Below are 15,796 nucleotides of genomic sequence, written 5' to 3' on the forward strand. Positions count from 1 at the left end.
CTAGACATTTAACACATACACACAGCATACAAGTACAAAATAAATAAATATTTTTGAAGTTCACTTGAAACTTGAAAATTTGGGAACTTTCCCCAAAATACAACATATACTCATATTCCTGAAAATATAAATATAAAATGCATAGAACTGTCCTGTCAAACATAGTCAGTAGTCAAGTTAGGCAGGTGGTCATTTGAAATGCAGCATTTAGGTTTATAATTAAAGTTTAAGAACCAGCCTTCATTCACATAGGCACATTTAAACATGGATATATAGAACATATCCAACATCACAGAAAATTCTCTAATCACAATTCACCTAAAAATAGAACTTAATTAAAAAATCTTTATATGATTTTAAATTCAATAGTATATTTATAAATAACAGATGGGATAAACAAATAGTCTCAATGAATGTCCTAATTTTTGTATGGATTATAAGGAAAATATAACATATAAAAATTTGTCTTGTGAAAAAAAATGATTGCCTTAAATGCTTACATTCAGAAAAAAACAGAAAATCAATTATCTGAGCGTGTATCACAATAAGCTAGATATTGGAAAGCTAAAATTAATTGAAATTGTATCAAAATTGAATAGATAGAAGGAAGTAATAAATCGTGCAAATTCATGACAATGAACAAATATTACAGTAGAGAGGATCAATACATAAAACGGTGTTTTCAAAGAAAAGGCAATAAAGTTAATGAGATATTGTTTAAGTAAAAAATGGAGATGGCACAAAAAATATAATATGGAATGAAAATGGAGGCATCTTTATGGTTCTTGTGGATTTTAACAGATAATAAAAGTATTTTAGACTGTATTTCAATAGCTATGTGAAATAAAAATTCCTGGAAAATTAAATTTGCCAAAATGCAGTACAATAAATAGAAAATTTGAGTAATCTTACCTGTGTTTAAAAATTGTTTTTTTTTTATATCTTCACACAAAAAATATCAAGCACAAATGGCAGAGTCAATGATAACACTTAAACATATAGGACTACACTGACATCAAGGCTGTGAAGTAAGAGAAAAAGAGAAATAACCTTGACAGCAAAACTGTTAAAGTACATGAAAATGAAAGCAAAAGCAATTGAATCTCTTTTTTAATGTGGATAAAGAAAAAATCTTAAATATAACAATATAGTGATAAAAATGGACAAAACAGCATGAACAATGTGGTTTATTTCAGAAAAGCAATACATTTAACATTTGAAAAGAAAGAAATGTAGTTTACTTCATAAGCATTATTAAAAGAAAACATATACTGCCATTTCATCTGATATAAAAATGATAAAATTGCAACATGTTCTAGTTTGCAAGCTTCAAATCATTAATTATAAAAAGCTACTAGCAAAGCCCCCTTGGGGGAGTGGTGAGAACGGGGAGAAATTCAACTTCCCCAAGTTGAATTCTTGATATTCTCACAAGCAGTGTGGACAACCAAAGGTATAGGCTGAGCCCCCAGTCTTGGGGTTTGTTCATATGAAACTTAACCCCACAAAGGATGGATCAATCTACTTAAAATTTAGGCCTAAGGGTCACCCCCAAGAGATCCTCTTTTGTTGCTCAGATGTGGCCTCACCACCCTCCCCCTCTCTACATGGGACATGACTCCCAGGGTGTGGACCTTCCTGGCAACGTGGGACAGAGATCCTAGAATGAGCTGAGACTTAGTATCAAGGGATTGAGAAAAACCCTAGAATGAGCTGAGACTTAGTATCAAGGGATTGAGAAAACCTTCTCCACCAAAAGGGGGAAGAGGGAAATGAGACAAAGTGTCAATGGCTGAGAGATTCCAAACAGAGTGGAGAGGTTATCCTGGAGGTTATTCTTATGCATTAAGTAGATATCATCTTGTTATTCAAGATGTAATGGAGAAGCTGGAGGAACTGCCTGAAAATGTAGAGCTGTGTTCCAGTAGCCATGTTTCTTGATGATGATTGTATAATGATATAGCTTTCACAATGTGACTGTGTGATTGTGAAAACCTTGTGTCTGATACTCCTTTTATCTACCTTGTCAACAAAGGAGTAGAACATATGGAATAAAAATGAATAATAGGGGGAACAAATGCTAAAATAAATTTAGTTTGAAATGCTAGTGATAATGAAAGCAAGGGATAAGGGATATGGTAGGTATAATCTTTTTTTTCCCTTTCCTGTGTTCGTTTATTTCTTTTTCTATTGTCTTTTTATTTCTTTTTTCTGAATTAATGCAAATGTTCTAAGAAATGAGGAATATGCAACTAAGTGATGATATTGTGAATTACTGATTATATATGTTGATGTTTTATGTGGTTTCTTCATTTTTTAATCAATAAATAAATTTAAAAAAAGAAAAGTTTTCACCACTCTATTTAGGTGTGGCTGATATATTATAGACTGTACTTTTGAAAAGTGTGCAGTTTGATCAGTTTTGACACGTGTACACTTGTGTAACCATCATTGTCATCAAATAAAATTGTACCAACTCCTCCAATAAAAAAAAAGCTACTAGAAAACAAGAATACAGGGAGCTGCGTGAATCTGAGAAAGGTATGTTGGAATCAATAAATCACTTGATGAAATGTTGAAATCTTTTCCCATAAAATAGGGATTGGTGCATTGTGCTGGTTTGAAAGTATTATGTACCCCAGAAAAACCTTTTTTATCCTGATCCAATCAGTAGGAGCAGCCCTTTTTAAACTCCTAATTCGATACGGTAGGTTGGAAACTTTTAGTTAGAGTATCTCAATGGAGATGTGCCTCCCCCCATTCCAAGTGGTCCTTATTAGTTTACTGGAATCCTTTAAAAGAGGGAACATTTGGAGCTGACAGAAAGGACAGAAACCCCAAAACTGGCGGAAACGTCACAGCAGAGCTAACACAGATGTGGACATGTGAAGAACACAGACACAGATATTTGGAGATGCTGGTGCCCAGCAGACATTGCCGTGAGATGTGAAACAAACCAGAACCTGGAGGGAGCCAAAGGAAGCCAAGAGATGAAAGCCAGCCCTGGAGAAGTAAAGTGAGAAAGCCCCACAGGAACAGAGGCTGAAAGCAACGGAGCCCAGGGGCAAGGGACTAGCAGATGCCACTATGTGACTACCCAACTACAGAGGTGTTACTGACCCATCAGCCTTCCTTGAGTGAAGGTCACCTTGTGCTGGGGCTTTCACTTTCTTAGAACTGTAAACTTGTAACTTATTATATTCCACTTTATAAAAGTCACTCCACTTCTGGTGTACTGCAATCTGGCAGTTTTCAAACTAGAACATGCATATAGAAACTTTATAATGACTTCTCCATAACCTTAGAAATGAAACCTCAGTGAGTGAAAGTAAGTAAAACAAAAAAGAAAGAAAGAAAGAAAGAAATATTAATGAACTAGCTGTTCGTGTAAAATACAGAAAAATCTATAGTTGAGATTATAGAAGTAATAGATAAAATTAATAGTTACAGTTCCCACATCAATTTTATTTCTATTTGCAGCAAAAATAATTACAAAAGGAAGTGAAAAAGCAGAGATGATTTGACAAAAGCATGAGGATGAAATACTTATGTCTTTATAAGACTTGAATATAGAAAAATACAAAATATGACAAACTACAGAATACAAACGCTGAGGGGTATTCAATGTTATTTATAAGAAGACAATATCATAAAGATGACAAATGTTTACAAATTACTTTAAAAGTTAAGTGCAGTCTTAAACAAAATCATGGCAGGGTATTTCTTTAATGGTTTTATTGAAATGAAATTCACGTAACTTAAAATTCAACCATTTAAATTGCATAATTCAGTGATTTTTGTATATTCACGAAGTTTGTGATCATAACCATTTATCTAATTTTAGAAAATTTTCATCACCCTTAAAAAGAAATCCCTTCTCCATTAATTCCCCTTCCCACCTCTGATTTGTGACAACCATTAATCCACTTTATATCTATGTGGATTTTCCCATTCTGGACACTTCATATAGAAGAAATCTTATGGTATGTGATCTTTTGTGACCCATGGATGTCAAAATATAAAACTGAGTGAGAGAAGGTGAAACAAACTTATTCCTACACTATGATTTCCAATACATAAAATTTTATAAATCATTACAAATCTATAGTGTTAAAAAATAAGTGGTTGTGAGTTTTGGCCAGATGCAGTGGATGGGAGCTAGCAGAGTGGAGCATCTGAGTTGCTGGTTTTGTGTTATTCAGTATTACTGAATTACGTCGAACTTACAAGGTGTATTTGTTTTGTGATAAATTATTGAGTGGTCAGGTAATGATATCTGGGTGCTTTTTGATGTATATATTATATTTCAATAAATGTGTTTTAGTACATTTTCAATATTAGAACAAGTAATCTAATTCATTTTAAGACATTTGTAATCATAATATTATGATGAAACAACTTCTAACTTCCAAACTCAGGTGCTTGAACTCTAAAACTGATGCTTACAAAGGTATCGTTTTGAATGTGTACAATCGTCCGCCTGAACAGCACGTGAGCGTAGCATAGCACAGTTATAGTCAGGATTTTGTGAGTTCATCAATCTGAAATGAAGAAAAGTATGTAATTCAGTTATATTTTATAGGAATAATCCATGAAACAATGTCGTTTTCCAAAAACAGTATGTATTAGTTAGGGTTCTCTAGAGAAACAGAATCAACAGGGAACACTTGCAAATATAAAATTTATGAAAGTGTCTCACGTGACCGTAGGAACGCAGAGTCCAAAATCCACAGGGCAGGCTGCGAAGCCGACGACTCCAATGGATGGCCTGGATGAACTCCACAGGAGAGGCTCACCAGCCAAAGCAGGAATGCAACCTGTCTCCTCTGAGTCCTCCTTAAAAGGCTTCCCATGATTGGATTTAGCATCACTAATTGCAGAAGACACTCCCCTTTGGCTGATTACAAATGGAATCAGCTGTGGATGTAGCTGACGTGATCATGACCTAATCCTATGAAATGTCCTCATTGCAACAGACAGGCCAGCGCTTGCCCAATCAGATGAACAGGTACCACAACTTGGCCAAGTTGACACCTGTCCCTAACCATGACATAGTATTCAAAGAATTTTTGCGAAAATGAACATTTTTCCTATAATATTAGTATTATAATGTAATAATAATAATAATATAATAAATATAATAATATTATTATAATACTATTTATTTTGAGCAATGAGTTTACTATTCTTAACTAATGTTTACAGTGACATTACTTGTCACTAATTTTCAATGCCTTTGAAATTTCAAACAAATTTGCCAATATTAATCTTCTGAATTTTCTTTTTTACAGCTTTTCTTCTTCCACATATCATCATTCAGAAAAATTTACCTTATGTTGAAAGTGAAACCTTTCATCCATTCCCATGGACGAGAACTGCTTTCACGAGAGAGTCCAACCCATGATCCTGATGATAGGGAATGCAATATATTCTATCAAAACACAAAGAAATTCCATTTAGATAATCATTATTAAGATTTATATTTTTTAAAGGCAGGTAGTATTTTCTTTCATATGGTCATTAATGTTCAAAACAAGATGAGAGTAATAGATTCTAACAATATGAATATATTAAAGTTGAATACCATATTTTCATATTCCCAAAAACTTCAAAACATTTCTACTTTTTACTACCAATTAACTCATAAAGTTTTATACCTTATACTTTTATCTGTCTTCTTATGTTAACAAGGAAAATGGAGATTTAGGTTAATTAATAGTAACCCAGGTTAACAGAATTAACATAACAATGATTTTTTAAAAAGTTTCCAGATACTACAATATTTTCCCTCTAAATGAAAGTATTTTTCTATGCTTCTTAGAGTTAGGGCTTTGTGAACAAAATTAAAGGGTTGCCAGTGAAAAGATTAAATGACATGAAAGCCAAAATTTGTTTTCTAGGCCCTACACAGGTCTTTGACTAGATTAGTCCCACTTTTATCTGTTTCTATTTTGGTGGAATACCAACGGTCCAGACAAGACTCATTCCCCCACCCCCACCCCCACGCACTCTCTGCTAAGTATAACTATAAACCCTGGAAATAAAGAAAGACATAAGCAAGTCAACTCTGTAAGGTGAAAAAAAAGAAAGGTCAAGCCATTTGGGACTCCAAGATTGGAGGAAACACAGACTAGGAGAGCATCTTATGTCCCTCCACCCAACAGAAGGAATAAAACATAAACCTGGAATTTTCCGGCCCCCATCTGGCAACAGAAGGTGACTCAGCTAAGTTCCTTCCTCCTCTGGAATGAAAAGTGGTCCTGCAACAATACCAGGAGAGGCCGGCAGTACTGGAGGGAGGACACCACCAAGAGATCTGCTAACAGTAAATAGCCAAAGGAAGAGCGTCTGCTCCTTTGAGCAAGAGACACGAAGGAGAGGACAGCAAAGAATCTCATAATAAGACTCCACACAGGAAGCCTCTTTGACCCTGAAGGTACCAGACACACCTTCCCCACACAGAGACACTGCACTGGCACTAGCAAGGAGGATCTAGCATGTGGGTTTATAGCAATCTCAAAAATCAAACTTTCAAGTTTTTAAGAAGTTAATAGAGTATGAAACAACTCTTTTGAAATTGTCATAAGGTACTCTTGAGAATGCTACTGTGCAAAAGAATGACAGTCAAAGTCACATTCTGTGTTATAGTAAGTGTTACCCATAAGGTTAACTACTAAAATTTTAGGAAGATAATTTATTTTTAATTACGCTATTCTTAAAACTGTATCATTTAGGATGCATCTCTCAGTTCTCAATAGGACATATAAACAGAAAACCATTAAGTATAGAAGATTTGAACATCACCATCAACTATCTTGGCCTAATTGACATAGAATATGCCACATTTTGACAGCAAAGAATACATATTCTTCAAAGGCACATAGTTCATGCAGAAAGTTAAATCATATTTTGGCCCATAAAACAAACTTCACAGAATGTTAAAGAACTGAACCATATAGCATATGTTTTTTTAATAAAATGGAACATAATTAGAATTCAATAATAAAAAATTATGGAGAATCTGAATAAGGGCCAAAGAGACTATCACAGGGACATTAGAAAAAAAAGTTGATTAAAAAGAAATCAAAACAGAGTACATGAAAATGTAGGTGCATTTCTAAAGCAGTACTGGGAGGTAAATTTACAACATTGAATGAATATTTAATGAAAGTGAAATGTCTCAGAATAGTGATCTTAGCTCTCACTTTAAAAAAATAGAAAGAGAAAAAAATTGAATCCAAATTGAGAAGGAGGAAATATATGGGCATATGGGCATAAACAAATGAAAATGGGGAATAATAAGTAAATTAAAAATATGCTTATAGAAAGTTCAGTTGATTTGATAAACCTCCAGCCAGACAGGTCAAACAAAAAGAGAGAACATAAATTCCATACACAGAAATGAAAGAAAGGAATTATCTACGTATCTTACTGATAGAAAATATTAAAATTTTAGGTACTACTGTATGCCAACAAACAGGAAATTCAGGCGATGAAAACCTGTTTCTGGAAACACACCAAATATCACTAAAAAAAATGACAACTTGAAAAAGTGACTACCAAAACCAAGTGTTAACAAGTATGTGAAACAAATGAACTCACATAAAATTTTACAAGAGGAAAATGTAAACACATGGAAAACAATATGCCAGTTTTCCTTTTCTTTTTTTTTATTATTATTATTTTGCTTTTTTTTTGGCATGGGCAGCGGGAATCAAACCTGGGTTTCTGGCATGGGAGGCAAGAATTCTGCCACTTAACCACTGTTGTTCCCCCTTTAATATTTATTTTAGTAATACACTCCAATTATAACCAAACCAGCAATTCCAATTTAATTCCACAAAAATTGAAAACATAGCCCCATAACTTCTTGTACAAAATTCATCATGGAAGTTTTCTTCATAATAGCTAAATTCAAAGTTATTCAAATATGCAGACAGTTGAATAGATAAATTATGGAATGTTTATTCACTGGATTAGTACACAGTAAAAAAAGTACTGATACATGGCTAAAAATCTGAAAAATATATACCATGTTGAATGAATAATGCCAATTACAGAAATATTATACTGTTTGCTTCCATTAGTGTGAAGCATTGACAGGAGGAAAATGAAGCTATAATGTTAGATATAAGAAGTTTGAAAGTGAGGTTTGACTGGATATAGCCATCCACGTGTCTTAAGGGATGAAGGGAATATTCCGTCTTGACTGGCGAGGTGGGTTCATAGGCGCATACATTTGTCAAAAGTCATTGAACTGTATACTTCAAATCGATGCAGTTCAATGCATGTGAATCACTCCTCAATTAAAAAGAGCACAGAAAGGATAGTTTAAATCATTACCTTACTATAAACACCCAGATGTAAATTGGCATGCAACTATGTAAGCAAATGATGGTGTATCTTTACAATTGCTATTCAACAGTAAGAAAGAATAAATTCCGAAACACCCTACAACTTGGGTGAATCTCAAAATAATTATTTTGAATGAAAGTATCCAGACAAAATGAATATGCACTGTGTAACAAGTTATAAAGAATTCCGGAATACACCAATTGACCTTTAGTAAAGAAAGTAGATCCATGGTTGCCTAGTGGTTCCACAAGTTATAATATATATCAAAATTTATGAATTATATGATTTAAAAATGTGCAGTTCATTGTTTATCAATTATACCTCAAAAATATGTTAAAATAGTACAAAGGAAACTTCCTTATTCAGATAGAGTTATCACCAAAACAACAACAAAAACAACAGCAAACCTACTCAATAGTGAAATGTTTAAAGCTTCCCTACCAATACAGGTAAACAGGTCCTTAATGCCCTACATCATGATTTTTAGTCAATTCTGAACTGGATAGCCTTTACAATGAAAAAAGAGAAAGAATAAAAAATATATTAATTGGAACAGAAGAAATGAAACTAACACTTTCATAGATGATAAAATTGCGTATGTAGAAAATCCAGAGGAATTTATTTACAGTAAAGTTATTTGACTTAAAACGTGAGTTTTGCAGGTTGTTGGATATAAGGTCAATGTACAGATTGTAGTGTGATTTATTAGCAGCAGAAAAAAGTAAATATAAAAGATAATTGGAGTCAAATTAAATAAAATGTGCAAAACACACACAAAACTATAAAATGGTCTTGAGATAAAATAAATGGAACATTAAACCACCTTAATATATAAAGTAAAAAAGATGTCAATTTTCACCAGTTAATCTGCTGACTAAATATAATTTCAATAAAATGACAAAACATGTTTTTGTGAATGTATCTATATAGCGATTTAAAAATCCAATGTAGCATGGTACTCTTGAAGAAGAACTCTGTGAAGGAATTATTTTGTGCTGAATATCAATAATTATTATGAAGCTGCAGTAAATTTGACCATGTGATCCTAGTGCAAAAAACCAAAATTGAACAATAGAACACAGTGATGCCCAGACACACACGCACCCACATACACATGCGCAGGCTTATACGCCCACATCCTTAATTTATGACACAGTATGGCACAGAACAGAATGGAGAAACGATTATCTTTGCTATGCATTATGTAAAGATCACCAATATATAATGATATAGAGAGGTCAACTCTTCTTCTAATTTGTAGAATTGCAAAAAGAGTATCAGAAAAAAAAAACCTAATAGAGTGTAGATCTAAATGTAAATTTAAAAATTAAAAAATAAAGTAAGTAAAAAAAAAACCCTACAGATTAATATAGAAGATTATCTTCCTGAACTTTGGTTAATTTTTGAAATAGTTTCAAAATAAGCACTAATACTCCTAAAGTTTAAATTGCATTGTTAAAATTAATAAATTATGCTTATTAAAATACTTGAATGCAAGAGCCAAAATCTAAGCTACATAGGAAAAAAACATTTGAATCTCAAAATCAAGAGCTCATATCCAAAACAGGTCAAAGAATTAACTGAAAGGAAAAGAACACACACAGAAGAAACCGAATGAGAACAGAAACAGACCCTCCACAAAAGAAGATACAGGCATACCTCATTTTAATGCTCTTCACGGACACTCTTGCACCTTCTACAAATTGTAGGCTGGAGCAACCCTTCATGAAGCAAGTCTTTTGGTGTCATTTTTCCAGCAGCATGGGCTCACTTTGTGTCTGTGTCACATTCTGGTAATTCTTACAACATTCCATACTTTTTCATATTATCATATCTGTTGTGGTGATCTGTGATCAGTGATTACTGATAATTCAGTAATACATTATTACTATTGATATTGTTTTGGGGTGCCATGAACTGTGCCTACATAAGATGTCAAACTTAATTGATAAATGTTGTATGTGTTCTCACTGCTTCACCCACCAGTCATTCCTTGTCTCTCTCCTTCTTGGGCCTCCCTCTTTCCTGGCACACAACAATATTTAATTTAGGCCAATTAATCACTCTACAGTGTTCTCTAAGTGTTCAAGTGAAAGGAAGAGTTACTTGCCTCTCACTTTAAATCAAAAGGCAGAGGTGATTAACTTTAGTGAGGAAGGCATGTCAAAAGCCAAGATGGGTTGAAGGTGACTAGGCCTCTTGCTCCAAATCATTAGCCAAATTGTGAATGCAAATGAAAAGTTCTTGAAGGAAATTAAAAATGCTCACCCAGCAAATGTACAAATGATAAGTAAAACATCCTGATTGCTGACATGAAATTAGTTTTAAGTGGTCTGGATAGAAGATCACATCAGCCACAATATTCCCTTAAGCTAAAGCCTAATCCAGAGCAAGGTCCTAACTCTCTTCTAGTCTATGAAGAATATGAGAAGTGAGGAAATTGGAAGCTAACAGATGTTCATGAGGTTTAAGGAGAAATGTCATCTCCATAACATCAAAGTGTAAGGTGAAACAGTAAGTGCTGATGTAGAAGCTGCAACAAATTATCCAGACTATGGAGCCAAGATAATTGATGAAGTGGCTACACTAAACAACAGTTTTTCAGTGTGGATGAAACAGCTTTATGTTGGAAGAAGATGCCATCTAGGGCTTTCACAGCTAGAGAGAAGTCAATGCCTAGCTTCAAAGCTTCAAAGGACAGGCTGACTCTTCCATTAGGGGCTAGTGCAGCTGGTGACTTTATGTTGAAGCCAGTGCTCATTTACCTTTCTGGAAATCCCAGAACCCTTAAGAATTACACTAAATCTACTCTGACTGTGCTCTATAAATGGATAAACAAAGCCTGAATGATGGCTTAACTGTTTATGCCATGTTTTACTGAATATTTTTAAGCCCACTGTTGAGACCTACTGCTCAGAGCAAGATTCCTTTCAAAATGTTACTGCTCATTTTAATAACACACCTTGTCACAAGAACTCTCGTAGACATGTACAAGATGACTATTGTTCTCATGGTTGCTAACACAACACCCATTCTGCAGCCCATGGTCCAAGAAGTAATTTTACCTTTCAAGTCTTATTATTTAAGAGATGTATGTTGTTCGGCTCTAGCTGGCACAGATAGTGAATCTTCTGATAGATCTGAGCAAAGTCTGTTGAAAGCCTGGAAAGGATTCACCATTCTAGATGCCATTAAGAACATTCATGATTCATGGGAGGAGGGAAAAACATCAAGAAGAACAAGAGTTTGGAGGAGGTTGATTCCACCCCTCAGGGATGACATTGAGGGGATCATAAATTGAGTGGAGAAAGTCACTGCAGATGTGGTGGAAATAGCAAGAGAACTAGAATTAGGAATGGAGCCTCAAGAGGTGATGGAATGGCTCAAATCTCATGATAAAACTAATATAATCTCATGATAAAACATTAATGGATGCTTCTTATGGATTACTGAGGAAAGTGATTTCTTGAGATGGAAACTATTCCTAGTGACGATGCTGTGAACAATGTTGAAATGACATAAAGGTTTTAGAATATCAGATAAACTTAGTTGATAATGCCATGGCAGGGTTTGAAAGCATTGACTCCAAATTTGAAAGAAATTTTACTGTGGGTAAAATGCCATCAAACAGCATCAGATGCTACAGAGATATCTTTTGTGAAAAGAATAGTCAATTGATGCAGCAAATTTCACCGTTGTCTTATTTTAAGAAATTGCCACAGTCACCCCTATCTTCAGTGACCACCACCCCGGTCATTCAGCAGCCATCAATATCTGCAAGACCCTCCACCAGCAAAAACAGTATGACTCACTGAAGGTTCAGATGATGATTAGCATTTTTTAGCAATAATGTATTTGTAGACTTTTTTGGGGGGAATGTCTGGTCTGGGAATCGAACTCAGGGGTCCAGCATAGAAGCTGAGCATTTACCACTGAATCACCCATGCACCCTAGCAATGATGTATTTTCAATTAAGATATGTAGATTTCTTTTTTTTAACATAATGCTATTGCACATTTACTAGATTAACTTTTATATGCACTTGGAAACCAAAAAATCGTGTGACTTGGGTACACTATGATAGGCACTTTATTGCATGGTCTAAAACTGAACCCTTAGTATCTCCAATATATGTCTATATACTAAAGGTTAATAGTTCATAACTGTGTTCAAACTAATTATAATTAGGAATTCCTATTAATATCATAAAGATACCACTAGCTGCTATATAACCACCAGAACTTCTGCTATTAAAATTCCTGATGTACTAGACTTTTATGAGAATGTGGATCAAGGGACCCTTCTAGTTGCTAATGGATGTACTGTGTACTTGACAATGAAACAGGAATTTGTTGAGATACTTTAGAATTTTAACAAATATATTACTATGGCCCTGCAATTTCATTCCTACGAATACAGGTCATATACATAACAGTGTTTATAGAGGAATTATTCATAATAACCAAATAATAGAAACAACCTGAATTTCTATCCCCAGTAAAATAGACATTTAAATGTTATATTCACATAATATAACAGTGAGAATGTACAGACTACAGCTAACTGCAGCAATATGGATGAACTGCAGATATAGGTGAGTGGAAGTAGAGAGACACAAAAATGCATTCTATTTAACTCCAGTTTTATAAAATTCAAAAATAGGCAAAGCTAAATATAATATTAAGTCAGAATAGTGGTTTAGAGAGGAGAGTGAGAAAGTGAGAGCAGACACAGGCTGGAGATACAGAGGACTAACATTTCTATTCCTTGACCTGATTTGTAGTTCATGGTTCTATTCATTTGTGATCAATCTGCACTATTATGATCACTTTAATTCTCTTTATGTCTAATTAAGCTAAATTAAGTTTATTTTAGGAAAAAAAGCATGTATAGAAGCATTTTTTCATGAAGACAAAGAACTGAAAATCAGCAAATATGCATCAATGGTATAAAAATATAAATCAAATGTAAATTCAAATAGGAATAGGGTGCAGTCTTGAGAAAAACTGTAATAATGGAAATATATGAATGATTTCTAGAAGTATAACATCATTTGAAGTAAGTTTTTACCAAACTGTTTGAAATATTTAAAATATTACCATTTCTTCTTCATTTTCTGCATAAAACAGGTTGGATTTATTAGAAGCACAGGCCACCAAACTGTCTTTCCACGTTTTTCGTTCAGCACTGATGTAATAACAGTTGTTGGAATATGTAAACCAGCCCTCCGGACAACGACCACAATGAGAGGCTGAAGAAAGATGACGAATTAGTGAATTATTTAATTTATTTTTTCATTTGAGTTTTAAAAGGAAAATGAAGTTGACATATATTCATAGGTATAAATGCAAATATGTACATAACCTGTGCATGCATCTTCACAGGTTTATATATATAAAACAAACTGCCCCCCAACACACACACACACACACACAAACACACACACACACACACACACACACACACACACACACACAAGGGTCAGTCTCTTAGCCCCTAATTTATGTACCCACATAAAGCAATCAATCAAAAATTTCACTTTATCCATTTCCTGAAAATCACTGAGCCATAACATTTCATTTGCTTCTAATCGTATATAGCAGGAGAATATTATGGCACATGGACAAAGCTGATTTTAAATGAATACTCCTTACTGATGGAAAACAAGGAATGTCCTTACATAATCCTTATTAGTGAAAATTTATTGCTCCTTTTTATACTTTTTAAAACCTATTATCATTTTGGCGTGGCCTAAGACAAAGACAAAAGCTGTGCCAACATATGAGAAATTTAAAAACCATTCCATACCTTTCTCGGTTCTTTTTATGAAGGAATAATTTTTCTGTTCCTGCATTTCAGTAGCTAGAAATATGAATGCAATTCTTTTAGAATTAAAGTTGCTATTAAAATAATAATAACTTTAGTTTCACAGCTTGAAATCATGTGTTATTTAGAATTAGAACAATGTTGAATAAAAAGATTTTACCAAGCACACTTAATAAAGCAATTACTGTCTTGGGAAAAAATTCAACAGCCTAATGGACCAAAATCTACCTTTGTACAAGATTCGTCTAGTTACTTTGAAAAATTTATTTCATTTTCCAAGTTTTTTTTTATAAACTTGCTTCTCCTAAAACAAGTATTTGTGATTTGAGATCAAAAGGCATATATAGATAAGTATATATATATATATACACACACACACACACATACACTTAGACTTAAGCATATACATGTACTTAAACTTAAAAATGATACTCTGCAACCATTTTGCTATTTGTAACTTGACAAATTCAGAACGACCTCTCCACATTTAATCAATATATACGTTTAGTTCCAATAAATACATAAAAATGTGAATTCTATTCCTTAATATGAAATATTTAGAGAAATTTTCAAAATTATTAAAATGAAAATTCCTTTACAATCGTTCAAAAACTTACTTGGAGCGGTAACTATGACTGCCATAGTTGTTATAGAGGACAACAAGATTAGACATGCTATTCCCAGGATCCCAGCAATGAGTTTTTCCGGAGGTGATGGGAAATCTGCAGGGAAAGAAAAGCGTAGATGGAGGCAATTGTTTCGTTTAAATGGAAGGAATCATATCCATAAATACTGAATGCCAGGCTCACATCTCCCATTGTAATTTTTCTCTCAGAATATAGCGTTGAATTTTCAGTAAATATAATGCTCCATGAGGTGTCAATCAAAGTCTACATATTTCAACGGTCTGAATAAAATCATTCATTAAAATTCCTGCTAGAATACCATATCTACCCTTTGAGCTCTGATCCACAAAATTGAAAAAATATATGAACATATCTTTAAATCTATCAGTGTTCATTTCTATAATTTGTACTTTTCCCTCACCTCTGCACCCCACTGCACATCCTAGAGCAGTTATAATATTGAGAACTGATTAAATGTTTTACCTTTGCAGTGTGAATTCTCGTCATTCTCCTGAGGACCATCAGAAACATGTTGAAGGTTTAATTCCACATAGGTTATTTCCTGCTCAGTGTCTGAAATGGAGCAATTAATGTCCTTGGGTTTTATTTGCTTCCTCTTTGGGTTCTTGGCCAGATTCAGTTCTGCGTACATCACACTTTGGTTATTCATCTCGGTAGGTCCGTGGTGACAGAAACTGTGCTCTGTGATAACTGTGTGTAAGAAGTTGAACACGGTACATGCAGTGACAGATCCCTAGTGCCCTCAAACAGGGCAGGGAAGGGGAGGATGTGTGGTGAACACTAGAGGTCCTCTCTTAGTTGAAGGGTCTAAAGTTCTGATTCTAATTTACTGAGAGCCTGGAACAAGTGTCTCCTGGTGTAGTAAGTATTTTTAAAAATATTCTCTATTTGACAAAATACTATTGGTTGGAGTGATGGAAAATTAAATTATTTGGGAATGAATTTCATGAAAAAAGAGTAGCCTTATT

At 33.9% G+C, this 15,796-nt stretch overlaps 2 protein-coding genes across 2 annotated transcripts in view; both read right to left on the reverse strand.

Moving 5' to 3' along the window:
- The window catches only part of LOC143691498 (NKG2-A/NKG2-B type II integral membrane protein-like), a 52,642-nt gene extending 48,179 nt beyond the window's left edge, over window positions 1-4,463 (reverse strand). Inside the window, exon 1 of the mRNA XM_077170028.1 lies at window positions 4,447-4,463. The gene's annotated coding sequence lies outside the window, so the exon portion shown is untranslated. The remainder of the gene's footprint in view (window positions 1-4,446) is intronic.
- LOC143691499 (NKG2-A/NKG2-B type II integral membrane protein-like) lies at window positions 3,439-15,610 on the reverse strand. The gene is made up of 6 exons (XM_077170033.1): window positions 15,291-15,610; window positions 14,799-14,903; window positions 14,164-14,217; window positions 13,455-13,606; window positions 5,331-5,431; window positions 3,439-4,541 (listed from the first exon to the last, which is right to left on the reverse strand). Exons 1-6 carry the CDS (start codon window positions 15,475-15,477, stop codon window positions 4,430-4,432), a joined length of 711 nt encoding a protein of 236 aa, XP_077026148.1. The 5' UTR covers window positions 15,478-15,610; the 3' UTR covers window positions 3,439-4,429.
- Between the last annotated feature and the right edge of the window lie 186 nt (window positions 15,611-15,796).

Source organism: Tamandua tetradactyla, chromosome 7 (assembly GCF_023851605.1).
Source record: "Tamandua tetradactyla isolate mTamTet1 chromosome 7, mTamTet1.pri, whole genome shotgun sequence".
Lineage (NCBI taxonomy): Eukaryota > Metazoa > Chordata > Mammalia > Pilosa > Myrmecophagidae > Tamandua > Tamandua tetradactyla.

Excerpts from the sequence above, each read along its gene's own strand:
- LOC143691499 (XM_077170033.1), bottom strand. The coding sequence starts at position 15,477 with ATGAATAACCAAAGTGTGATGTACGCAGAACTGAATCTGGCCAAGAAC. Across the intron at positions 13,607-14,163 it reads CATAAAAAGAACCGAGAAAG|CCTCTCATTGTGGTCGTTGT; the intron begins GTATGGAATGGT and ends ATCTTTCTTCAG. Across the intron at positions 4,542-5,330 it reads GGTTTCACTTTCAACATAAG|ATTGATGAACTCACAAAATC; the intron begins GTAAATTTTTCT and ends TCTTCATTTCAG.